We start from the raw sequence: 23,103 nt of genomic DNA, 5'->3' as shown, positions 1-23,103 counted from the left end.
TTAGAGAACAGATTTAGTTATACTGCATAAATTACACAACTGGACTTAAATTACTAATTATGTTCTGGTGACAACCCTAAATAAAACTGATTGACCAGTTATCAGACTACAGGGGACTGAATACAAATTGATGTCTCTTATCTGATTTGTTTAAAGTTAGAAAATCATGAAACTTACACTTCAAATACTTGCTACTTAAGGCCCTGGAAAAGGCAGCCATTAAAATGTGTGGCTAGATACTATTAAGCTTATTTTAAGTCTGGCAGGTGCCAGCAGATCATATATAATCAGAAAGCTATGCTACATGTTACTGCCATTTTCAAGCACACAAAGTTTTTTTGCATCAAGCCCAAAGAAATATATTTTTGATACAGGACCCATAGCTGCAATTCATCCTCTTCCATCATTGCTCTTGTACACTTAGAAGGCCCCGGGCTTTTAATATATTGTCACTATCTTTCCCCAGGACAACATTCTGGTTCTTGACCAGATGAACACCTTCTGTATCTCTCCAGGACCATTTAAACTCTATGCCATTCCAAAAACTAATTTATATTTTGTTTGGCATAAGGTTAAAAATCCATTTTATGTTGCATCTGATCCATCTTAGATTTGTAATTTTTGAAAGAAAAAGTCATTACAGAGATTAAGGTGAAGTTTATTTAAAAAATAAAATTCAAAGTCCATAACAGTCCTGCAAAAGAAAAACAAGACATTAAAATAAAGCATTGCAAATGGTGGTTAAACATATCACATTGTGATAGTATTGAATATAGACTGAAGTCTACCTTTCTCCCCTTTAATTCAACTTCATAGATACAGTGCAGGGTGCTGACACTTCCATATTGCCTGTAAAATGTAAGTGCAGAAATTACATTTTCAATAAATAATATCTTCATGCAATAGCATGCAGTGAACATGGAAGCAAACTTGTGTAATACCAATTTAGTTACAGGATTTTTTAAGATCATGGACAACAGGTTTGTTATAATCCAAAGTCAAATTGTTTGATAAGGTCTTAAGGTATGTGACCACCATCAGGATTAGCAGCGTTTTGGACGGCATTGCATTGTACAGCTCAAGCACTGTGGATGGGTTTTAAAGACATCCCATGCCCAAGGCACTTCTGCTTGATGCAGCGTAAAATCACCTGCAGTGCAGGTTTATTAGCCACAGCATGTCAATTTCTGTTGTGGAGATGCCAAGTCTCCAATAGAATTTTCCACAATAGATTTATTGGGTGCAGTAAATCTGCATTGTTCACACATGGATTTACCTGCGTGATTAGAATGCAGGGCATTGGACAGTGAAAATACGCTGCATCAAAAAGCGCTGCTACTTGCTGATAGTGGGAACAGTTTCAAGAAAGACATGCAACACTAAATCAATTATGATTTGCAAGCTGTCAAAACTGACACTTGTATTATCTAGAACTTAAAGGCTCATTCAAGAAAACACAATGTTGACACTAGCAACAGATCAAATGCCCTTTGAGCCATTAAAAAGGGAACAGTCACAATGTCTAGCATTTTGAAACTGAGTAGCTGCAGAGCTGAATAAAACAGATTTTAATTCTGGATCTGTTTCAAAGATTTTAGTGCAAATAAAATCTATGCCAGACTATTAGCATTCAGAAGTTCTTTCCTGAGGGCAATAAAATTTTTTTGGTGATGTGGACCTGACCAGTCAAGTATGAGACCAAATGCAAGAGGGGAAAGGGAGTAGATCAGATCATTACAAACTTCTTGCAGATGCTCTCATAGCAGCAGTTCCCCTTATAGAACCATCAACTCTGCTCCATTTCCCTTCACTAGTAATCTAAGATTATGCTTAAAGGGAGAAGAGAGTAGCGCTGTATATCCTTGCCTGTCTTACACATCCCAATTTAAGGGCCCCATCATACATAGCGATCTCGCTAGCAAGATCGCTGCCGAGTCACAAGTTGTGACAACAGCGATCTCACCAGCGAGATCGCTGTGTGTGACAGCGATCAGCAACCGGCCCCCCTGCCGGTATCGCTGATCGCTCTTGGAAAGCCCTGGACATTTCTTTGATTGCTGGTCTCCCGCTGGCCAGCACGCATCACTGCTTGTGACAGGGGGGAGACCAGCGATCAGCTGGTAACTAAGGTACACATCGGGTATCTAAGGGACGCGCGTCACTTAGAAACCAGATGTGTACCTTAGTTACCAGAGCGCTGATGCAGGGAGCTGGAAACTAAGGTACACATCAGGTTTCTAAGTGACACACGTCCCTTAGAAACCCGATGTGTACTTTAGTTACCAGCTCCCTGCATCAGCGCGCTGGTAACTAAAGTACACAGTGACGCCACGTGCTCGGCATCGCTGGTCCTGATCGCTGGTGAAGCTGTCTGTTTGACAGCTCACCAGCGTTCATGTAGCGACTCACCAGCAATCCTGACACGTTGATATCGTAGTCAGGATCGCTGGTGAGTCGCTATGTGTGACGGGGCCCTAAGGCTGCGTGCACATTGTGTTTGGTACCAGCAGTTAGTGAGAATCCTGACGTCTCATGCACACGTTATTTGTGACATGCAGATTTGGAGCAGATTTAAATCTGCAGCATGTCAATTCTTTTTGCATATTTCACCCATACAAAGTTTCAGCATATGTTAGAAGCTAATTTTCACCAGTTTATTCAACTCTGCTGCCACTATTCCATGACATCAGTTTTACAAGAGACCTGTCACCAGTTTTAACATGTTAGCAAAGTTATGACTAATTGCTATGGACAGCCAACCCAGTGTTAAAAGGAATGATCAGATTTTTGCTACCTCATCTGAGAGCAGTATGATGTAGGGGAAGAAGCTGAATCCAAGGATGTCACTTAAGATTACTGCTGAACCTCTTATGACAGCTCAGATTTAGAATGAATCAGAGCTGAGAAAGCTAACCCCACCCACATCAGGCTCTCAATGTATAAAGTTCATATACAGTGAGGTGCTTAGCTGCCATACTAGTCCAGCAATGATAATCTTCGTGAAAAATCCTTCAATTAGTTAACAGCACAGTGACAAATTGCTGAATTCTGTATTTGAGCTTCTATCTTCTGCTGTATTTAAATTACATAGCAAAAACCTGCTGACAGATTCCCTTTAAAAGGCTTCAAAAAGTCATAGAAATCTCTTTGGGCCGGCACAGAACACTTGGTCCTGGAAATTTTTAATACACATTTACAACTGCCTTTAAAGTGTGCACTTAGTTTAGGACTCCAATATCCTTAAAAGGTCTGTGTGCACAAAAAGTGTTAACCGTTACCATTGTCATCAGTTGCCCTCTCCCAGAATAAATAATCTTTATTTTTATATAGCGCCAACATTCCGCAGCACTTTACCCAACATACCTTTAACAGGACAGTAGTTTATGTCAGCCAGTGTCTAGATTCCATACCTACAGATAAGAGTAAGCATTGAATAAGTAACATTTTGAAGTAAAAGAAAAAATCCTAGAAAAGCAATCTGAAGTGTCAAGTGAATCTTGGGGGCAATAGGTGGAAAATCTACCAGATAACTTTGGATTTCAACAGGCAGCTGAACTAAATACTAATATAGTGACTGAACAGGACTTTTTAAGGGTGTGTGCACGCGTTGCGGATTGTGATTTTTCCACGTGGATTTGGCAAAATCCGCACATTTGCCTGCGGTATGACACCTGTACAATGGAGGTGTAAAACCGCTGCAGATTCCGCACAAAGAATTGACATGCTGCAGATTAGAAGCCGCAGCAAATCCACGCAGAAAAAAATCTGCAGCATGTGCACAGCATTTTTCATTGCTTTTAATGGTACCAACGCAGCAGAAACTGCTGCGGATCCACAGGGCCAAAACCGCTGCGTATCCGCAGCGTGCGCACATACCCTAAGAATGATTACTCAGCATGAAATGTGCTGCATTTATTCAAGTTTTTATCAATTCAAATTAAATATCAGCAACACAGACCGAGCTGGTGCTGCAGTTTAGGCCTGTTAAATTGTGTACAGTCTACAATTATATAGGGCTTACATGGGCAAAGTGTGGCCTGCAGGTCACAGCCAGACCTCTGGCTGTTCCAGTCTAGTCTATGTAGCGACCAAGCCAAAGGGCTGAATAGTGGCTCGTGGTTCGCACAATGCTGCTGCCATACCACTCAGCGTCTCAAATTCACAGCTACCTGCATCCTTCATATGCAGGTAGTGGTGAAAGTAATGGAGGGAGCGTAGTGGTGAAAGTAATGGAGGGAGCTGCAGGCTCCTTCCACCATTCAGCGTATGAGTCAGACTGCACACGCAATGAAGTCACTACATCGCGTCTGCTGTGCGGTGTCAGTGCAGAGACCATATCAGAACACCGAGGGAACAGGAGCAAGGAGAGTTTGTGAATGTGGGGAGGGGGCGGCTGTACATGGGCGGGCAGGGTGTGGGGGGCACCCCAATGCTGTACATGGGCGGGGTGTGGGGGCACCCCCAAATGCTGTACATGGGCAGGGGGTGGGGCACCCCAACGCTGTACATGGGCGGGGTGTCTGAATACTTAAGTGTACCAAAGAGTGGCGTCAAGGTCCAAAATACATAAGATATAGATTACAAAATTTACATATAATTCACAAACAGTAAGAAATCATCAAGAGAAAGTACTACAGATTTACATGTTCAGCACGATCAGATAGACATTCCAACCAGCCAATACCACATACATTATATGATAAAGTACTTAGTGCATTGTAACTAAATCAATGGGAAAGTACACCAGGAGAAGGGGTGACAAGTATGCTTAAGTACAAGACATCTACTGTATGCTCCCAGGGTCCAGTGCCCTGTAACCATAAAGAGCCCCCAAGTCCTGGTTATCTTACCCATAATGTGGCTGTATCTGGGTCCACACTGTGCAGCCCCAACGTGCTTTTCGCGTTGGCTTCGTTAGGGGGCAGTGCTACCATGTGTCACTTATTGTAAGTGGGGCATTGATTTAGTTACAATGCACTTTATCATAATTATGTGGTATTGTCTGGTTGACACTTGGAATGTCTATCTGATCTCCTCGCTGAACATTTAAATCTATAGTACTTTCTATTGATTTCTTACTGTGTGAATTATATGCAATTTTTGTAATAAATCTATACCTTTTTATGTATTTTGTTCTTTGACTTCACTCTTATGGGAAGGATTTAATTTGGCAGTGTCCGCATTTGTCTTTCTGCTTCCCCACTTGGTGTTGAGCATGTTTGACTTGTATATTGTCTCCGTAGTGGGTTGTATTTATCTGAATACACTTAAGTCTGCTCAATATTAATTACAAAACCTTGTTATCATTTATTGTTAATATTGAACAGAATTAATTTAAGCCCATTGATTCAAATTTATTGCCCACCCCAGGTGTAGGGCAACAAATGCATCTAGTATTCATTATGGGCTACAGAAAATAAGTTACCATTTCCATTAGTCCACAAGACTTCCTGCCTTTATTTACTTTGAGACAACCACCCAAAAACCCTTATTACATTCCCAGGTTTTTTGCAGTTTAAAGGTACAGTTTACTTAAATATTTACTGAATTTTAATTCCAGTCAGCATCTCTGCACCTTTAAGCAGCATCTGGATTCTGACATAACACTTCTGATTTTTTTTTTTCAAACACATTACTAATACTTAAAAACACAGTGCAGCACTTTATCAAGATATTGATCCCACTGCCGAATTTATCACTGCGTATGAAGTGAAGCATCAGGTCCATACACTATACAATTATAACGCTCTTTAGACTACTGAAATTGAAGCATAACCTCAAATTAAAGGCTTCTATATGGACTAATTAAAAAAAATCGTCAACTCAAAATCATACCATTTAACAAAAACAGTCTGATGACAATCTAAAAAAGTTGTATATATAGCTAGTTCATCACAAAGTTGGCTCAACACATACAAGTGCATCAAGTTGGTCACCGGCTGAGAACACTGGTCATTGCCAATCCTAAAAAAACACCTTTAATAAATCCAGGTTTACAAGATGCAACATTCAACCTTTCAAGATTCTGTACAAATTCAGTCAAATCCTTGTTCAGCGAGACAAACTTGCCAGAGCCAGTGTTTTTTTTTTTTTTTTTTTTTACAATCATGGAACAATGTCTGATCTCAGGATATGTACATCTTTTGTATGTTCTATCAGGAAAACCACTGTCTACCCCTTGAATGGTCAAGTCTATTGCAATAATTGTGTAGTTCTTCGACTAAAAAAGTGGCCAAAGTCATCATTTCTATTCTGAATTGGTCTACAAGAGATTTACTTTCAGAAGAATCATTTTGTTTGCTTTCTGAGACTAGGTACTTACTCAAGGCTCTGTACAAATTGATCTAGGCAAAGCCAGCTGTCTTAGGCGGTGTTCACACAGCTTTTTCGCGAATTTGCCAAAAATCCGCTTAAACGCTTCCCATTCATTTTAATGCATTTTGCACTTTGTGCATATTGATACGTTTTTACTGCGAAAAACACTTTGCGGTAAAAAACGCTGTATGCTCATTAATTTTGCAAATTTTTCCGCATTTCTGGCTATTTCTATGTCAGGCCGTGCAGAAAAAACACAAAAACACTAGGTTTTTGTGCAAAAAGAGCGCGGAAAACGCGCAGCAAACACACACGGTTTCTGGGAAGGAGTCTGGTTTTTATGCAGAAATTTTCTGCATACGTGTGCACATAGCCTTAAAGGTAATCTGATGTGGGCAGAGGTATTCATTTTGTTTCCCCAAACTAAAAACAATTCTCTGGAAAATATAGCAGTTAAAGGGACTCTCATAACAAAGGTGAATTTTAATCAGTAACTCTTGGAATGATAATTTCCATAATTGGATGCAAGTAAAAGGATTGTGCTGAGATAATCTTATAGATGTGCCCCTGCTGTGTGCTGTATAATGGCTGTCTGACAATACAGGAACATGGTCTGACCATCCCACAGCTCCTGGGCAGGAGGAAGCAAAAGACTATACCACATATCAGGGGTTCACAGCCAATTTTTCACTGAAAGTAAAATTGTTTAAAAGCAGGCAGGAAAGTTTTACCTTACAAAGAATCAGCTGTGATCCCCAGCTGTCCTGTCTGTATACTCTTGCCACTCCCCCCCCCCTTTCCAAGGAGATGTGGTATGATCAGACCATGTCCCTGTATGGTCAGACTCAGCCATTACACAGTAGGGACACATTTATAGGATCTCAGCACAGGAATACAGAGTACATCCAATTGAGGAAATTATTCCAAAACCGATTAAAATTAACTTTTCTTTGTGGGAAACCCCCTTTAAGATCTGAAGGCAGATTCTTGCTCAGATCTGTCTCGCCCACATCCAACTTAAATGGGGCATTGTCAGTGAGAGACTTGTACTTTTTGAATAATGACTAATTTTATATAGTTCTGCAGGAAGAGCAGAATGTCAAAGTACCAGAAGTCAGTAGAGAGCTGACCGCACTGAGGAGACCTGCTTGAAGCATTTCTAAATAAGATAAGTTAGAAGAGCAGACAGTCATTACAGGTCTCACAGGAAAATCTGTGCTCATGATTTCACTGCAAGGCTGTGCCTGATTGCAACTAACTTTAGCTTCCACATTACAGGCAGCTAGTGTAACAAGGGGCAGTACAGTCAAACAGACATCACTGAGCTAAAACTGCAGATGTGTTTGTATTGAGACAAGACACTGCTCTACTGTGCTAGTTCATCACACAGCTCTGCAGAGGGCTCAGGAGAGCAGTCAGGCCTTGCCAGTGAGACATGCAATGACACACTTAAAGGGAATCTGTCACTTTTTTTCGACTATTAGCTACCGGCACTGACATCAGGGGCTTATCTACAGCATGGGGGGGTCCGGTCGTTGTTGCGGTTCGGCGCCTCCCATCTTCTTACGATGCGGTCCTTTTCCTTCCTGCCATGGCTCTGGCACACTGCTCTGCCCTGTTGAGGGCAGAGCAGAATACTGCAGTGCACAGGCTCTGGACCTCTGACCTCTCCCAGCGCCTGCGCACTGCAGGACACTTCCTCAACAGGGAAGAGCAGTGCGCCTGCGCAGGAGCCACAACAGGAAGAAAAGAGGACGTAATCGTATGAAGATGGGAGGCGCCGGACCAGACTGCGACACCCATCGGACCGGACTGCCCCCAGGCGAGTATAATCTAACTATCTTTCAGATTACATCGGGGGCTTATCTACAGCATTACAGAATGCAGTAGATAAGCCCCTGATGTCAGTGACGGAAGCCAATAGTCGAAGAAAAAGGGTGACAGATTCCCTTTAAGCTCTACAGGCAGATTCTCAGAGGGATCTGTGTCCAGGCCTTAGATCTAACAGCTCTTAAAATATTAAAGAAAATTGATCTCTGAAATAACATTGGGTTGCAGATATCAAAGTATTTTATTCATCTTTCAATGACCCGTATGCCACCCATATAGACTGATTATGTCAGTAGGAACAACGCTCTATCATTACAGAACAGAGCAGTTTTAATTCTGATGCAGCAAAGTTGCATCTGGATTTGTCGTAGATTTTACAGAATACTTTTGTGAGTGTTTAAGAAAAAAAAAGTCTTAAGTGTGCATTTTGGTGGAGTCTGAGTTGGGTCAGTTGACAAACTGCACAGACTCCTAAAATGTAATAAATTGTGTACATTAGTACAATGCAGGACATTTTTTCACAAGAATTTGTGAGTTATGAAGTGTCCTATGTCTGTTCCTGAGCTACAGATCTCAGCTTTTAGTTGAGATGAATCTGTGCATGCTCAGTAGTGAGGCAGGGCTGGTGCTGCACCTTATGTACATGCTCAGTAGTGAGGCAGGGCTGATGCTGCACCTTATGTACATGCTCAGTAGTGAGGCAGTGCTGGTGCTGCACCTTATGTACATGCTCCGTAGTGAGGCAGTGCTGGTGCTGCACCTTATGTACATGCTCAGTAGTGAGGCGGTGCTGCACCTTATGTACATGCTCAGTAGTGAGGCGGTGCTGCACCTTATGTACATGCTCAGTAGTGAGGCGGTGCTGCACCTTATGTACATGCTCAGTAGTGAGGCGGTGCTGCACCTTATGTACATGCTCAGTAGTGAGGCGGTGCTGCACCTTATGTACATGCTCAGTAGTGAGGCGGTGCTGCACCTTATGTACATGCTCAGTAGTGAGGCGGTGCTGCACCTTATGTACATGCTCAGTAGTGAGGCGGTGCTGGTGCTGCACCTTATGTACATGCTCAGTAGTGAGGAAGTGCTTTAAAAAGCATCCAGCACCTCAACCATCAGGAGCCTGCACAGCCAGCAAGGCTCATTGGAGAAAACAGTTGACAAGGTGCTGAGAATCCAGTTATGGTTTAGTTGAAATTTGCCTTTAGTATTGGATTTGTTGGAAAGCTTGATTCAGCATTTCAGTGATGGCTTGATATAAATGTATCAGTCCATAGCCCCTCTGAATAGACAGTCATTAACCAGGAATTTTACAGGTGTCATTAAAATCCACCTTTTACAAACAGCCTCCCTAGTGTTACCTGCTTTGAAACACTCAAAGCAAAGATACTTTTCACAAGGATTCTCCTTGTCATTTTGACCTCCAATCTACAGAATTACACTTGTGCACAATTTTGCGGTTGTTTTTGGCAAGGCCATTTTTTCCTTCTCTTGGTCACTCTTGTCTCAGCAACAGCTTCCCCATTTATCTCTATATTTGTGGCAATCAGCTGACAGCTGTAAGCCAGGTAGTTGGGATCAGATCAACAGATGAGTCTGCTATTTCCTTATTTGTGAATAGCCCAAGTCGAGCAAAGCTTCTTAGAAGCAGTGTGCTCAAAAGGAGTCCTGAGAGTAAAGCCATAGTGTGGTTATTATTGATACAAGCTTGGTTGGCCACACTTCACATAGAAAAACATGCTTTGCTAGTGTAGTTTTTAACGTGATGTTATAACCTCTCCATGAGTTATTTTTGCTCCCTTTCTTCCCAGAGCCATAACTTCTGTTAATATGGCCATGTGAGGGCTAGTTTATTTTTACAAGACAAAATTGTAAAGCTAAATTGTAAAGCTAAAACTGACCTGCCATTCTGATTTTTCATATCCTTACAAGTTCACAGATACCAAACATGTATAGGTTCGGTTTTTTTATTTAAATGGTGAAATAAATGCATGTTTTAAAATAAACTAAAGCCATTTTCCAAAACCCATAGCGTCTCCATTTTTTGGGATCTGGGGCTCAGTGAGGGCTTATTTTTTTATGCGCCGAGCTGACGTTTTTATTGATGGCATTTTGGAATAGATACATAGTTTTGCTCGCCTGTTATTGCAATGTTGCAGCAATATAAAAACAGGATTTTGGGCTTTTTTTCCCTCATTACGCAGCTTACTAGTCAGACTAGTTTAGCTTCTATTTTGATCGATGGGGCATTTCTGAGAGCAGTGATAGCAAAAATGTTTATTCTGAATGGGGCAAAAAGGGTGTTATTTGAACTTTTATATTTAAAAAAAGAGAAACATTTCTCTTACTTTACTTGCTTCAACAGTCCCCTTATGAGACTTGAAGTGCTGATCACCCAATAGTCTGTGCTACACATAGCAGGGTTTCAGCCCATGGGCTGGCGATCATAGGAGAACTGCAGTGATGAACACAGTGGTCTTCTGCAGATGCCCCTGTCAAGAGACAGAGCGGTATGTAACATGTTAGCTGCAGGTGGATTCCACCCATGGTTGCTAAAGGCACATGACAACTGATCAAATCACCTGTCATGGACAGGAAAGATGCAGGCTCAGTGCCAGAGCTCACATCAAATGCAGGGATGCAACTCATGACATACTCCTAGGTCGTGAAGGGGTAAATTTAGTATGGTCAGTTTATACAGCAACAGACATCTGTGGTAAGGACTGTGCTAAACAGTCAAAAGCAGGTTTTTACTATGCAAAAAAAGTGCATGCAATTTTTTGATTACAATGGTATGATTGCAGTCAATCATACTGCAAAGCCCTAGCTTGGACTGCCTCTTAAAATCCTATGCTTTCATACCATCCCATCAGGATAATCATGGCCTGTGCTTTAAGCGGTCAAGAGGATGAAAAAAAAAAAATAAAACACCCCTAGCATTTAAGTTTTTAGTTCATTGCAACATTTCCAACTAAATATATTCATAATTTGCACTAGGAAACTATTATACAGTACTACACATCAAGACATTGAAATGTACCAATGCCTTTTCAGTACATCTCAGGCTAGTTTCACACTAGCGCTTTTGAGCGCAGCGTCGGCCTGCGCACGGCCGCCGCTAAGCCCCGCACCTGCCGCGCCTCCGCCGGTAGCTCCGCCTACCGGCGCATGACGCTGCATGCGTCCATCTTTATCACTGGGGGCGCAGGCCGTGCGCAATATGCGTTTGGCGGCGCATGCGCCTATTTGACGGTGCGCCGAGCGCAACCAAACTGCAGCAGGTTGCGTTTGGCGCAGGTCGGCGCACCGTCGAAAGGACGCATGCGCCGCCAAACGCATATTGCGCACGGCCTGCGCCCCCCAGTGATAAAGATAGGGGACGCAGGACGCATGCAGCGTCATGCGCCGGTAGGCGGAGCTACCGGCAGAGGCGCGGCAGGGGGCGGGGCTTAGCGGCAGCCGTGCGCAGGCCGACGCTGCACTCAAAAGCGCTAGTGTGAAACTAGCCTCAGGGGGGCTGAAAGTGTCTTTTTTTCAATTAAAAACCCACAAAACTGAATTATGACACAAGTCTGACAAAAACAACTTTTAACTATGACTTGTCCATTTTAGTCTTGGATTATGCTGCCATAAAGACATATCTAGCATAAGGCAGATCAGTGAACCTAGATTTGAATCGACTCCCAGTTTTCAGCACTACTGTGTTTATTTAACTGTGGCTTAGTAAATGGCAACATGGCTTTCAATTTGAATGAACCTTTAGGAGTAAATTACATAGTGAACATCTAGGAAGTTAGTTTTTGCATCGCTTGACTATTGGCTGGCAGCTTTTAGATCATAAAGCTCAAGAATACAGCAAGCAAAAATGGATTTATTCATGTTAAAAGTCGGCCCAGGTTGACCCAAAACAGATTGAGTAATCTATATTTGGATAGTAGCCCTAATTGGAACACTTATTTAAAGTTAAGTGGTCATTGTAAAGTTTAACACATTAGAAAGCCAAAAGGAACTTCAGCTAAAGCTAGATAAAAACATCCCTAGTACTTTGCCAATTGACCAATAAATTGCATCCTTAATCAGCTTATCACCGAAGATGACGGATTTACAAATTTACGCCAGACTGCAAGCATGCGGTCTTCCAAAGTAGACCTTTCCAAAATCAAAGTGAATATTTCAAGTACTAAACAGAAACCTAGTCTGTTGCAGGAACTCAATGCCCCCCCCCCACCACCACCACAATGACTTGTGCTAGGTACCGTACAATAGCCATGAAATCCTGTAGGCAAGTAAATGCCCACTGACATTTAGCATTATAGTTGTGCCTCGAGATATTTTATGTAAAGAAACCCACAAGTGCTGCACTGTATTTCATTAAACAGAAGTGTTATGTCAGAATGGCATTTCTACACAGTATTTTACCAAGGTAGACGTTTTCTTATGTACCTACCTGATCACAGCCAGCATTGAGCATCTTGAAGAGGCACTACTACATCCGGGATCCTACAGTCCTTTGGTAGAACTATGTTCCTCAAAGTTATGCACTGGAGAACTGCTTGCTACAGACGGCCACTAAGATTGAAGTGGCTAAATTGCCAGTAAAAACATGTAGATGCATTCCCATGCCTCTGGCTGCCAAGATCACAACAGATATACACATCTTTGCCAGGAATAAGTGAAGACTTTAACAGGAACAGTTAGTCAACTGGAATATTTTACCCCACTTCTGAAACTTGCATTGTTAGCAAGTACAGTACATACAAACTCCAACAGGGCATTCATTTTGCCTGTTAGTAGATTTGCCAATGCATTTGCCTCACATGCCGTCACCATACCTATAGAAATGACAAAGAACTTTAGGTTCCAACCATCTTTGATAAGCACTTTAAGTTCCTAAAGGGAACAGGTCAGAGTCAGGTTGCTTGAACCATTTGAAGCACAAATCAGCAGCAGTATTCTAGCACAGTAGGCTTTACACTGAAATGCTGCAGCATTTTAGAAAATAGAAGCTGGCCCAGGCATTGTGTCTCAACTGACTAGCCTGAGGCCAATTTTCAATAGCTTCTTCCTAGCCCGCTTGACTGACTGGAAAAGGACTGTCAGACAGGAGGTTTTGAGCAGGAAGCAGATGCCAAAGACTTGCTCTGATTGGAGGCTTTAGTCCCTGGCTGGCTTCTCAAGGAATGTCAGTTTTCTGGATTAAAATAAAACATCGAAAAGTTGCTTAGGTTTTGCACAAGTTGAGAATACTCACGAGGACAACAAGGATTTCGCTGGTGCTGGGAAAGAGTGCTAGTGTGACCAAAAATATGCCATTTGCACACTACTGGCCACATTCAGACTAGACTGTATCCAGCCTCGCTCAAATACATTTGCACTGAGCAAGGCTGCACACATCTATTAGTCACGTGATCATATGTATGCAAGTAACATGCTTGCAGTCATGTGCCAGCAGATCCTGGCACCAGAAAACACTGAGCATTAGCAGAGTGACTCCAGATTTGTAGCCAAATGAGGCCAATGAATTGGGCCCCACGTCTAAGCTGACTTGTCTTAAGTGGTTTCTCCTCTGAAATGCTACAGTGTTTCAGAGTAGAAACATGCACTGCTATAATACAGCCCAGTTTAGCCAGCATGAATCACATTTCTTTCAAGTAATGCCTGGCCATTTAGAGATCAACTATACTTTCAAGTAACTGAAGAATATGATGTCCTCTGTATACATGAAATCATGAATTTGGCTTTTAGAATTTGTAAACTGCTATTAATTGGTTTTCCTCTCTGAAGACCCTTCCACTAAATTTACAGTCAACTGAGCTGCTGGGAGACTAGCTGCTATGGTGTATGTCATACACACCACAGGGAGAGGGGTTTCTGCTCTTCATTCCTTATGTTAGTACACATAGAAGCAGAATGGATAACATTATAGAGGTGTACTCTGAATGCACAAGCAATGGAGGTTAGAGACTGAGAAAACAATTAAATATCATTCTGAACGGTCTATCACTCTGCACCTCACTCCTAGATGGAAACAGACTAATCAAATCAGTGAGATGGGAGTCAGATTTTGAAGATTCTCAAAAAGCAGATCATATGGCATTATACTTATTCTTGTTTCCTGCGTTTATCAAAGAATTTGCTTCATTCCCTAAAGCTTCTACAAAAAAAAAAAAAAAAAAGTTTGTGAACGTACAGTTCCAATTTAAGTGCTCAGATTTAACAAAAAAAAAAGTCTGACAGCAAACGGACAGGTCCAGTTTTAGACTAGCTTTGGTAGAATCACTGCACTAGAATTTTACCACAGACTTCTTTAACTTTTAGAGAAGTCACCACAGTGCAGGCTCTTTGGTTCCATGTAATAAGAGATCAGATGCCCAGAGTAGGGCAGATGGAAAGGATCATTCTTCACAAGACTTCTAACATGCCATCTGCGTTTTGATAAATTCTATTATGGGTACGGCAGTTTAAATCGTAATGTGAGAACCGCAAGTAGACGAAATTCCACCATTTACCTTTTTTTCAGATCCCTTTAGTTTCATAAAGCTGGAGAATGTCTTAAAGCGAGTTGCGAAGCTACGACGTTCCAGAATGAGAACAAAACGCCAACTAGGTTTTGAAATGAAAGTGTAGCACCTGTTTTTATACCTTTTCTTTGCAAGTAAGCAAGCAAAAAGATCTTTATCTCAAAAGATATTTGAGCATGACCCTGCCTTAAAGTCACCCATTTTTCCCTTTGAGTTGTATATTTGCCTCTACACTGCATATTCTACAAATCAAACTAGTTAACAGCTTTTAAAGAGAAGACTTGAGACTGGTAACTTCATTCCACGCTGAAAATCTTAAGGCTATGAGAAATTGCCTACTTCTGAGATTGTTGAAGCTTTACATTTTTTTTCCCAAGACACTGTAATTTAAAGAGACAGAATTAACTTTACAGAAAAACCAGTCATTGCAGCCTTGTCCCATGCTCTACAAATTAAAGACAGGATGACCCTAACTTTAATCAATGATTATCTGCATTAAAGGTAATCTCAGCAGGATTCTTCCCCCCCCCCCCCTCAAAAAAAAAAATGCACATTTACCTTACAAAGACAAGTCCAATACTTTTGCATGGCCAATCCATTGCTGAAAGCAGCATTTGCACCCATATGCAAATTAGTCTTCAGATCTGGATGGTCTATGTCTCTCCAGGCTCACTACTGCTTGAATTTCAGCCACTATGGTGTGTGACTTCAGGCAAAAGTAGACTTAAATCAAACAGGAGACAGCACTGGCTTGAGAATAGAGCTGAAGTGACAATATTCAAGCCTACACATTGAGGAATTTTAATTAAGTTGCAAATGAGGCAGAAAAACAGGAAAGTCTAGCCATGTAAAGGTATTGCCAACTTGTACTTTTAACACATGAACATAAAGGTTGCATTGTGAAATCTTGTTGACAGATTCCCTTTAAAAGGTCACTAAAGTTTTACAGCCATAAAGTGTTGCGATTTACGATACTAGTTTACATATCCATCTAGAATAGAATACACATGGCAACTTTCTACAGTGACCTTAAGCAAATTTAGTTACAAGCTTAAAAAGCTTTCTGGCTTCCCACTCCAACATATGTGTGTACAGTGCCTACAAGTAGTATTCAACCCCCTGCAGATTTAGCAGGTTTACACATTCGGAATTAACTTGGCATTGTGACATTTGGACTGTAGATCAGCCTGGAAGTGTGAAATGCACTGCAGCAAAAAAGAATGTTATTTCTTTAATTTTTTTTTAAATTGTGAAAAGTTTATTCAGAGGGTCATTTATTATTCAACCCCTCAAACCACCAGAATTCTGTTTGGTTCCCCTAAAGTATTAAGAAGTATTTCAGGCACAAAGAACAATGAGCTTCACATGTTTGGATTAATTATTTCTTTTTCCAGCCTTTTCTGGCTATTTAAGACCCTCCCCAAACTTGTGAACAGCACTCATACATGGTCAACATGGGAAAGACAAAGGAGCATTCCAAGGCCATCAGAGACAAGATCGTGGAGGGTCACAAGGCTGGCAAGGGGTACAAAACCCTTTCCAAGGAGTTGGGCCTACCTGTCTCCACTGTTGGGAGCATCATCCGGAAGTGGAAGGCTTATGGAACTACTGTTAACCTTCCACGGCCTGGACAGCCTTTGAAAGTTTCCTCCCGTGCCGAGGCCAGGCTTGTCCGAAGAGTCAAGGCTAACCCAAGGACAACAAGGAAGGAGCTCCGGGAAGATCTCATGGCAGTGGGGACATTGTTTCAGTCAATACCATAAGTAACGTACTCCACCGCAATGGTCTCCGTTCCAGACGAGCCCGTAAGGTACCTTTACTTTCAAAGCGTCATGTCAAGGCTCGTCTACAGTTTGCTCATGATCACTTGGAGGACTCTGAGACAGACTGGTTCAAGGTTCTCTGGTCTGATGAGACCAAGATCGAGATCTTTGATGCCAACCACACACGTGACGTTTGGAGACTGGATGGCACTGCATACGACCCCAAGAATACCATCCCTACAGTCAAGCATGGTGGTGGCAGCATCATGCTGTGGGGCTGTTTCTCAGCCAAGGGGCCTGGCCATCTGGTCCACATCCATGGGAAGATGGATAGCACGGCCTACCTGGAGATTTTGGCCAAGAACCTCCGCTCCTCCATCAAGGATCTTAAGATGGGTCGTCATTTCATCTTCCAACAAGACAACGACCCAAAGCACACAGCCAAGAAAACCAAGGCCTGGTTAAAGAGGGAAAAAAATCAAGGTGTTGGAGTGGCCTAGTCAGGCTCCTGACCTTAACCCAATTGAAAACTTGTGGAAGGAGCTCAAGATTAAAGTCCACATGAGACACCCAAAGAACCTAGATAACTTGGAGAAGATCTGCATGGAGGAGTGGGCCAAGATAACTCCAGAGACCTGTGCCGGCCTGATCAGGTCTTATAAAAGACGATTATTAGCTGTAATTGCAAACAAGGGTTATTCCACAAAATATTAAACCTAGGGGTTGAATAATAATTGACCCACACTTTTATGTTTAAAATTTATTAAAATTTAACTGAGCAACATAACTTTTTGGTTTGTAAGATTTATGCATCTGTTAATAAATCCTGCTCTTGTGTGAAGTTTGAAGGCTCTAACTTATTTGCATCTTATCAAACCTGCTAAATCTGCAGGGGGTTGAATACTACTTTAGGCACTGTATGTGTAATCTATAATCTATCTATATATCTATCTATCTTCTTTACTCACCCTCCGTGGGTCCAGTGCAGAGTGACACTGCTCCCTGCATCCCTCAGTAGCTAGTGCTGTAAACTCCAGCAATGCAACTTAGCTCAGTAGTTGGCTGCAACGTCAAAGTGACATCAGTGCTGCAGGCAACGGAAGCAGGGACAGAAACGGGACTTAATCCAGGAAGGATGAGTAAGGGAAAATTTCAGAATAGCTTGATCAGTTCACACAATTTACTAAAGGAACATTTTATTTGAACCCATCAAAATGGCTTTCAAATATTTCAATTTTTGTGATTAGAACATAAAGCTTGTATAATTTACCATAAAGATACAGGCCAAGTGTAGGATATATGGAAAACATTGTTTCTGCTAGAGAAATAGAAAATGTTCAAGACCTAAAACCTACAAGTCACATCTGCAAGCTTGGTATTCTAAAAACCAAAGAAATGTTTACATCCAAGTTTTCTTTACGGATAGTTTGATTTGTCAGACATTTGTTACCACAATGCAGTTCTACAAATTGAACTTCAATGTAGAAGGAAAAAAAAACATGCAAAAAATACATGCAAAAAATGCCAAATGCACATCTTCCTGGCCACATTGGCGGCTTCTTTATATGGATGGAATTCTCACGTGCTGCCAAAGTTTAAGGCATGGGATGCTGACCCAGCAATAATCAAATGTTACTTCAGTGGACACCCTTACGCATGTCTAAAGTTATGAATTCTGATTACATCACTTTAGACAGTTCCCTGCCTTGGGACTGGTTAGTCCCATTTTAGTAAATATATTATGTTACCCAACACAAAAAGCATTCCACATTTTTATTTACAAGTTTGTTTTTTTAATACAACGAATTACAAGGACAATTTCCAAGGAGCTTCTACTCAAGTCACAATACTCAAATACATAAAAAGGAGGGTGTTACTAGAATTTACCTAAATTGGTGGGCTGATAAACGACACTAAGAACTGAATCATGACAATACCAAAGCCAGCAGTATTTGTGTTCCACACATTGGTTAATGCATGTGTGGGGCTACCTATTTGGCTTTACAGCCTATTACTGGATGTGGGTGGCTTTAGAGACAAGCCAAGTCATGCAGCGGTCTTACCAGGCCACAATCAAGGTCTTTGTAGCTGCTGACACGTTATCTCAGAAAACAGATGAAAATGATATGAATGGCAAATGTCTAGCGTTATTTAGAATCCAGTATCGCTTAAGCAGTTTAAAAAAAAAAATTATATATAAAATAAAAGAGGGTCACAAGTAGGGGGAAGGGAATTCACAAACTATCAAAACAAAAGACCATGTCACAAATTAAATCTGCATATATTGACTGGCTTTACAGATACTGGGTCAAGCAAAGGCATCCATAAAACGTTACTTTCTCGCTAAAAATGAAGTTTAAAAGGAAAAAAAAAAAAAGAATATATAAAACAAAAAGTTACATTAGGTTTAAGGGAATCTGTTTAGAACCTAGGTTTTTTGTTTGGTCCTTCATAATCCTCTCTCCCCCTGCTGCTATAACCTCCAGCAGTTGCTGCAGGAGGTACAGCTCCAATTCCTCTGGAAGCCTGTGCATTGGGAGTCCCTGCATTGCCTTGGCCAAATCGATCGTTACGCTATTGATAAGACAAGTAGAGTTCGTTACAGAAGGAGTCCATGTGTATAATGTGTTATTTTTTTTATAGAAGAGTCCCGTAGTCAACGTTCGTCGATACAATCACCAGTGAGCCGATCCACAGGTACGAGGAACATAGAAAGGAAAAAAGGGTAATTTGCAAATTAGTCAAGTATCACACATACCATGAGATACGCGCCCACAATTGATAAAGGTAAGCCATTTCAAATAGACTTATAGCTGTGCTTGAAAAAGCACATATAAGCAACTGGAACGTTATGACGCTAAAGTCAAGAGGCATTTACAAACCTTTTGTCAATGGAACAGAAATGAGACTCATTTCATGGCTTTACATGCTCACTGGTAAAATAAACCACACTAGAAGCAACTACATGGCCCTAACAGAATCACACTGTTGATTGTCCTAAATCATTTCATAGCGTCAGATAACATTTCATAATACCAATTCGAGAACACTGCTGCCTTACTCAAAAGGAACAAAAATTGCTTACCAAACATGTTCCTAAATATGCATCTAGAACAGTGCTTCTCAAGCTGAGATGCCCCTAGTTGTTAAGGCAGTTATACCACAGGAGCGGTCATATACTGATCACTCCTGCCACAATAGGAAGTGAAGCAGCAAAGCTGGATCATACATTGCTTGCTGCTACACAAAAAAATTATAAAATTTGGCACCATGTGGATGAAACTGTAGTATATTAGACTTGGTCAAAGGTTTTATGCTAGTGTTGCCCATTAGAACAAAGGAAAAAAAAAAAAAAAAAACTATGAAATTGCTGTAATTGCAACCATTATGTTTAAAAACTATTTTATATGCAATTCTGTATTCTGATATTTGTTATTAAAATAGCAAAAAAATTTTAGAGAGCCATTTAACTTTAACAATATTTTCTGATGCCACAAGGAGCTGGTATCCATTAATAGCATAGATTGTACACTGCACTATTTATTTAGTGCATATACACCTGTAAGTTATATAGACAGCAAAATAGATCATGCTATTTTGCTAGGACTCTGGTTTGCCAGAGCAAACCCAATGGTGACAGAGGGAGAACTCTCCCTCTCCCAACCCCTTGCATAGCAGTTACTGAGAAACTGATTGAGCCTCTCCAGAGTGCAGACTGCACTCTTCACTGGTGTGCAAGCAGAGGATACTGAGCACTATTAGCTAGTGTGTCTCAGAATCAAGAGCTCATGAGGAAGATGATTAGCCTTTTCACATTTAAAAACTTGCATTCTTTTAGGATGTGAAAAGGCTATGGAAGCAATGAAACTGGTTAAATAAAGGCTTTATATCCTTAAAGTGCATTTAAGGGAGTTCACCTCTTCTGTTTAGGCATACCTGCACCACTTGATGCGTGGATACACTATTCGAGAACGGGGGGGGGGGGGGGGGGGGAATTGAGATAAGATGCCACTCAAGGCCCTCCACACTGTCTAAATGACAATACAATACATGATAAAGCATGGTGGCTCTGTGGATAGCAATCTAGCTTCACAGCACTGAGATTTTTGATTTGAATCCCACTTAGGACATCTGCGAGGGACTTTCATGGGTTTCGTTTGGGTACTCTGGCTTCCTCACTACTCCAAAGACATTTTGATAGGGAATTTAGATTCTAAACCCAAAAGGGACGATATTTAAAGCATAGTGGAAATTAATGGCACTACATAAGGGCACAGTCATATGGCCGCATAAATTGGACAGATTGGAATGAGTGCACTGGCTGGCTGCTCTCCTGACCCAAGCATGACAACTGTATCGAAATACATGCTGCAACGCTCAGGTTGAGAGAACCACCAGCCAGGCAAGAACTGTGTTCTGATATCTGTATGATTTATAAGGTTGTGATCACATGGTACCAATGGGTTGCCATGACAATCCTGTGAAAATCAGTGTTTAGCTGGAGTTCATAGATCGCGATTTTAGCTATACACTGATGAACTGCTATGTATAGTACAAGCGATCAAACGATCGTAGCTTCAAGTGCTTTTAGGTGTACTATTAAATATAGCAGAACATTTAAAAATATGGGAAAAAAGTTCAAGTCACTCCTTTTTGCACCATTAAAAATTAAATTTAAAAAAACAGATTTGGTATCGCTGTAAAACTTAAAATACAAAGTTAATAAAAAAAACAAAAACAAAACATTAGAATTAAAGGGAACCCGTCACCCCCTCCAGGCGATTTTAAGTAAAAGCCACCTTGTACAGCACTAATGCTGCATTCTGTCAAGGTGGCTTTTAGTTGGGGTCCCTTCCACCGCAGAAAATCTTAAAATTGGTCAGACATACCTGATATTTGACAGGGGGGGGGGGCAGGTCTTTCCCTATCTGACCGAGACACCTCACACATCTGACACTCATGTCTTCCTGCGTTGTTTGCTCCACCTCTTTTCTTTTCAAATCCTGGCGCCTGCACTGTATGTATGTATTCTGGGGCATGCGCAGTGACCACTGCCTGTCCTCTCTCATGACTTCCTGGACTTCCTATCGCATGGCCAGAGATCCCACCCCGCAGTCACTTATGATTTATTCACACTGCAGGGCTGGCAATCTTGGGCATGCGCAGTCATTATCTGCGGCTCTCATGCCCAAGATTCCCAGCCCCGCAGTGCGAATAAGTCATAAGCAACTGCGGGGCGGGATCTTTGGCCGCACGGTCACTGCGCATGCCCCAGAATACATACTACAGTGCAGGCGCCAGGATTTGAAAAGAAAAATGAAGAGGCGGAGCAAACACAGGAAGACATGAGTGACGGATTTGAGGCATCTCGGTCAGATGGGGAAAAACCTGCCCCCCTGTCAAATATCAGGTATGTCTGGCCAATTTAAAAAAAAAAAAAAAAAAAAAAAAAAAAGATTTCTGCGGTGGAAGGTACCCTAAATTAAAGAGCCACCTTGACAGAATGCAGCATTAGTGCTGCACAAGGTGGCTCTTTTACTTAAAATAACCTGGAGGGGGTGACAGGTTCCCTTTAAGCTTTTTCAGCATCAACATTGAATAGGATATCAAAACATATCTACCCAAAATGGTATCAGTAAGAATGTCCACTCACGGAAAAAAAAATAACCCATCACAAAAAAATGAAACATTACATGTCTTGGAAACGGATTTTGCAGCAAGCAAGAGCTCCTGAATTTTCAAAATTTAAATAAAAAAAAATAATCATGTTTAGCATCTACATAATCATATTGACCTGAAGGATCAGGTTTCTGCAGTAAACGCAAAAAAGTCAAATTGCACTTTCAACGTTTGGGACTTTCCAGTGCATTAAATGAAAATTAATGGTGTCATTCAAAAGAACTCATCCCACAAATAAAATCCACCCTCATACAGCTATCTGGACGGAAAAAAAAAAACCAAAGCATGACTCTTGAATGGGGAGGAGAAAAACAAACAAACCAAACACGTCCAGTCATGAAGGGAATAGAGGGTTGTCCAGTAGTGGACAAGCCATTTAAGTGATCTTTTCATTATAATCCTGACTGAGATTTCTGGAAGATTATCTCTACAGAACAGGAAATATTAGCCCATGAGGGTCAATGGCTGTGAAGTGAAAAAACCCAGTTTTTAAAACACAAATACAGCTGGTGACAATTTAAACAAAAATTAAATATGGATAGAGAAACGAGCAGTACTTTTGCCTTGCCTTTGACAACTAGTGAGGCCCCAGTAGAAAATTTGAGAAGCCCTGATCTAGAGTTTAGTCATGTGAATCTAATGACATCCAACTTGGAAGCTGTTACATACAATAAACCAAGGCCGAATGCGTGAGGAATGTATTCTCTGGTATCCATGACATTTCATAGGCTATTTTATGACTATTGTGGTCAAAGTATCAATCCTCCCTCAAGTTTAGCAACAAGAAATGTCACTTCCCTATGGTCGCAATAAAATGTACTTTCAGCCCTCTAATCTGCTTTACGCTACACATTGCAGTAGCTCTAAACACGTTTTTTAGAACAGTAACAAATTCTAAGTCACTGGACAGAATAGCCCCCAATACCTCATCTAAACCAAGTCTGCAGAAATGAAGCAGACCATCTAACATGGCTATGATTAGCACAGCTGGGAGTGGA

At 41.3% G+C, this 23,103-nt stretch overlaps 1 protein-coding gene across 4 annotated transcripts in view; it reads right to left on the bottom strand.

The window, feature by feature from the left end:
* Positions 1-642: 642 nt before the first annotated feature.
* Positions 643-23,103, bottom strand: part of SFPQ (splicing factor proline and glutamine rich) — a 40,680-nt gene continuing 18,219 nt past the window's right edge. For 2 of the 4 annotated variants that reach the window (XM_073563127.1, XM_073563136.1), the window contains 3 exons: positions 3,364-3,410; positions 789-849; positions 643-694 (listed from right to left, as the gene is read on the bottom strand). Coding sequence is in view for 2 of the 4 variants with exons in the window: in XM_073563136.1 (XP_073419237.1) it covers positions 3,387-3,410 (24 nt within the window). In the remaining 2 variants the exon portion in view is untranslated. Of the gene's footprint in view, positions 695-788; positions 850-3,363; positions 3,411-12,589; positions 19,001-23,103 lie in introns of those variants that run through there. The other 2 variants (XM_073563121.1, XM_073563134.1) reach the window with 2 other exon arrangements.

Source organism: Dendrobates tinctorius, unplaced genomic scaffold (assembly GCF_039654945.1).
Source record: "Dendrobates tinctorius isolate UK_male_01 unplaced genomic scaffold, ASM3965494v1 ptg000015l, whole genome shotgun sequence".
NCBI classification, from domain to species: Eukaryota; Metazoa; Chordata; class Amphibia; order Anura; family Dendrobatidae; genus Dendrobates; species Dendrobates tinctorius.
Note: the sequence above shows the minus strand (reverse complement) of the source record. Positions and strands in the feature narration are given on the sequence as shown.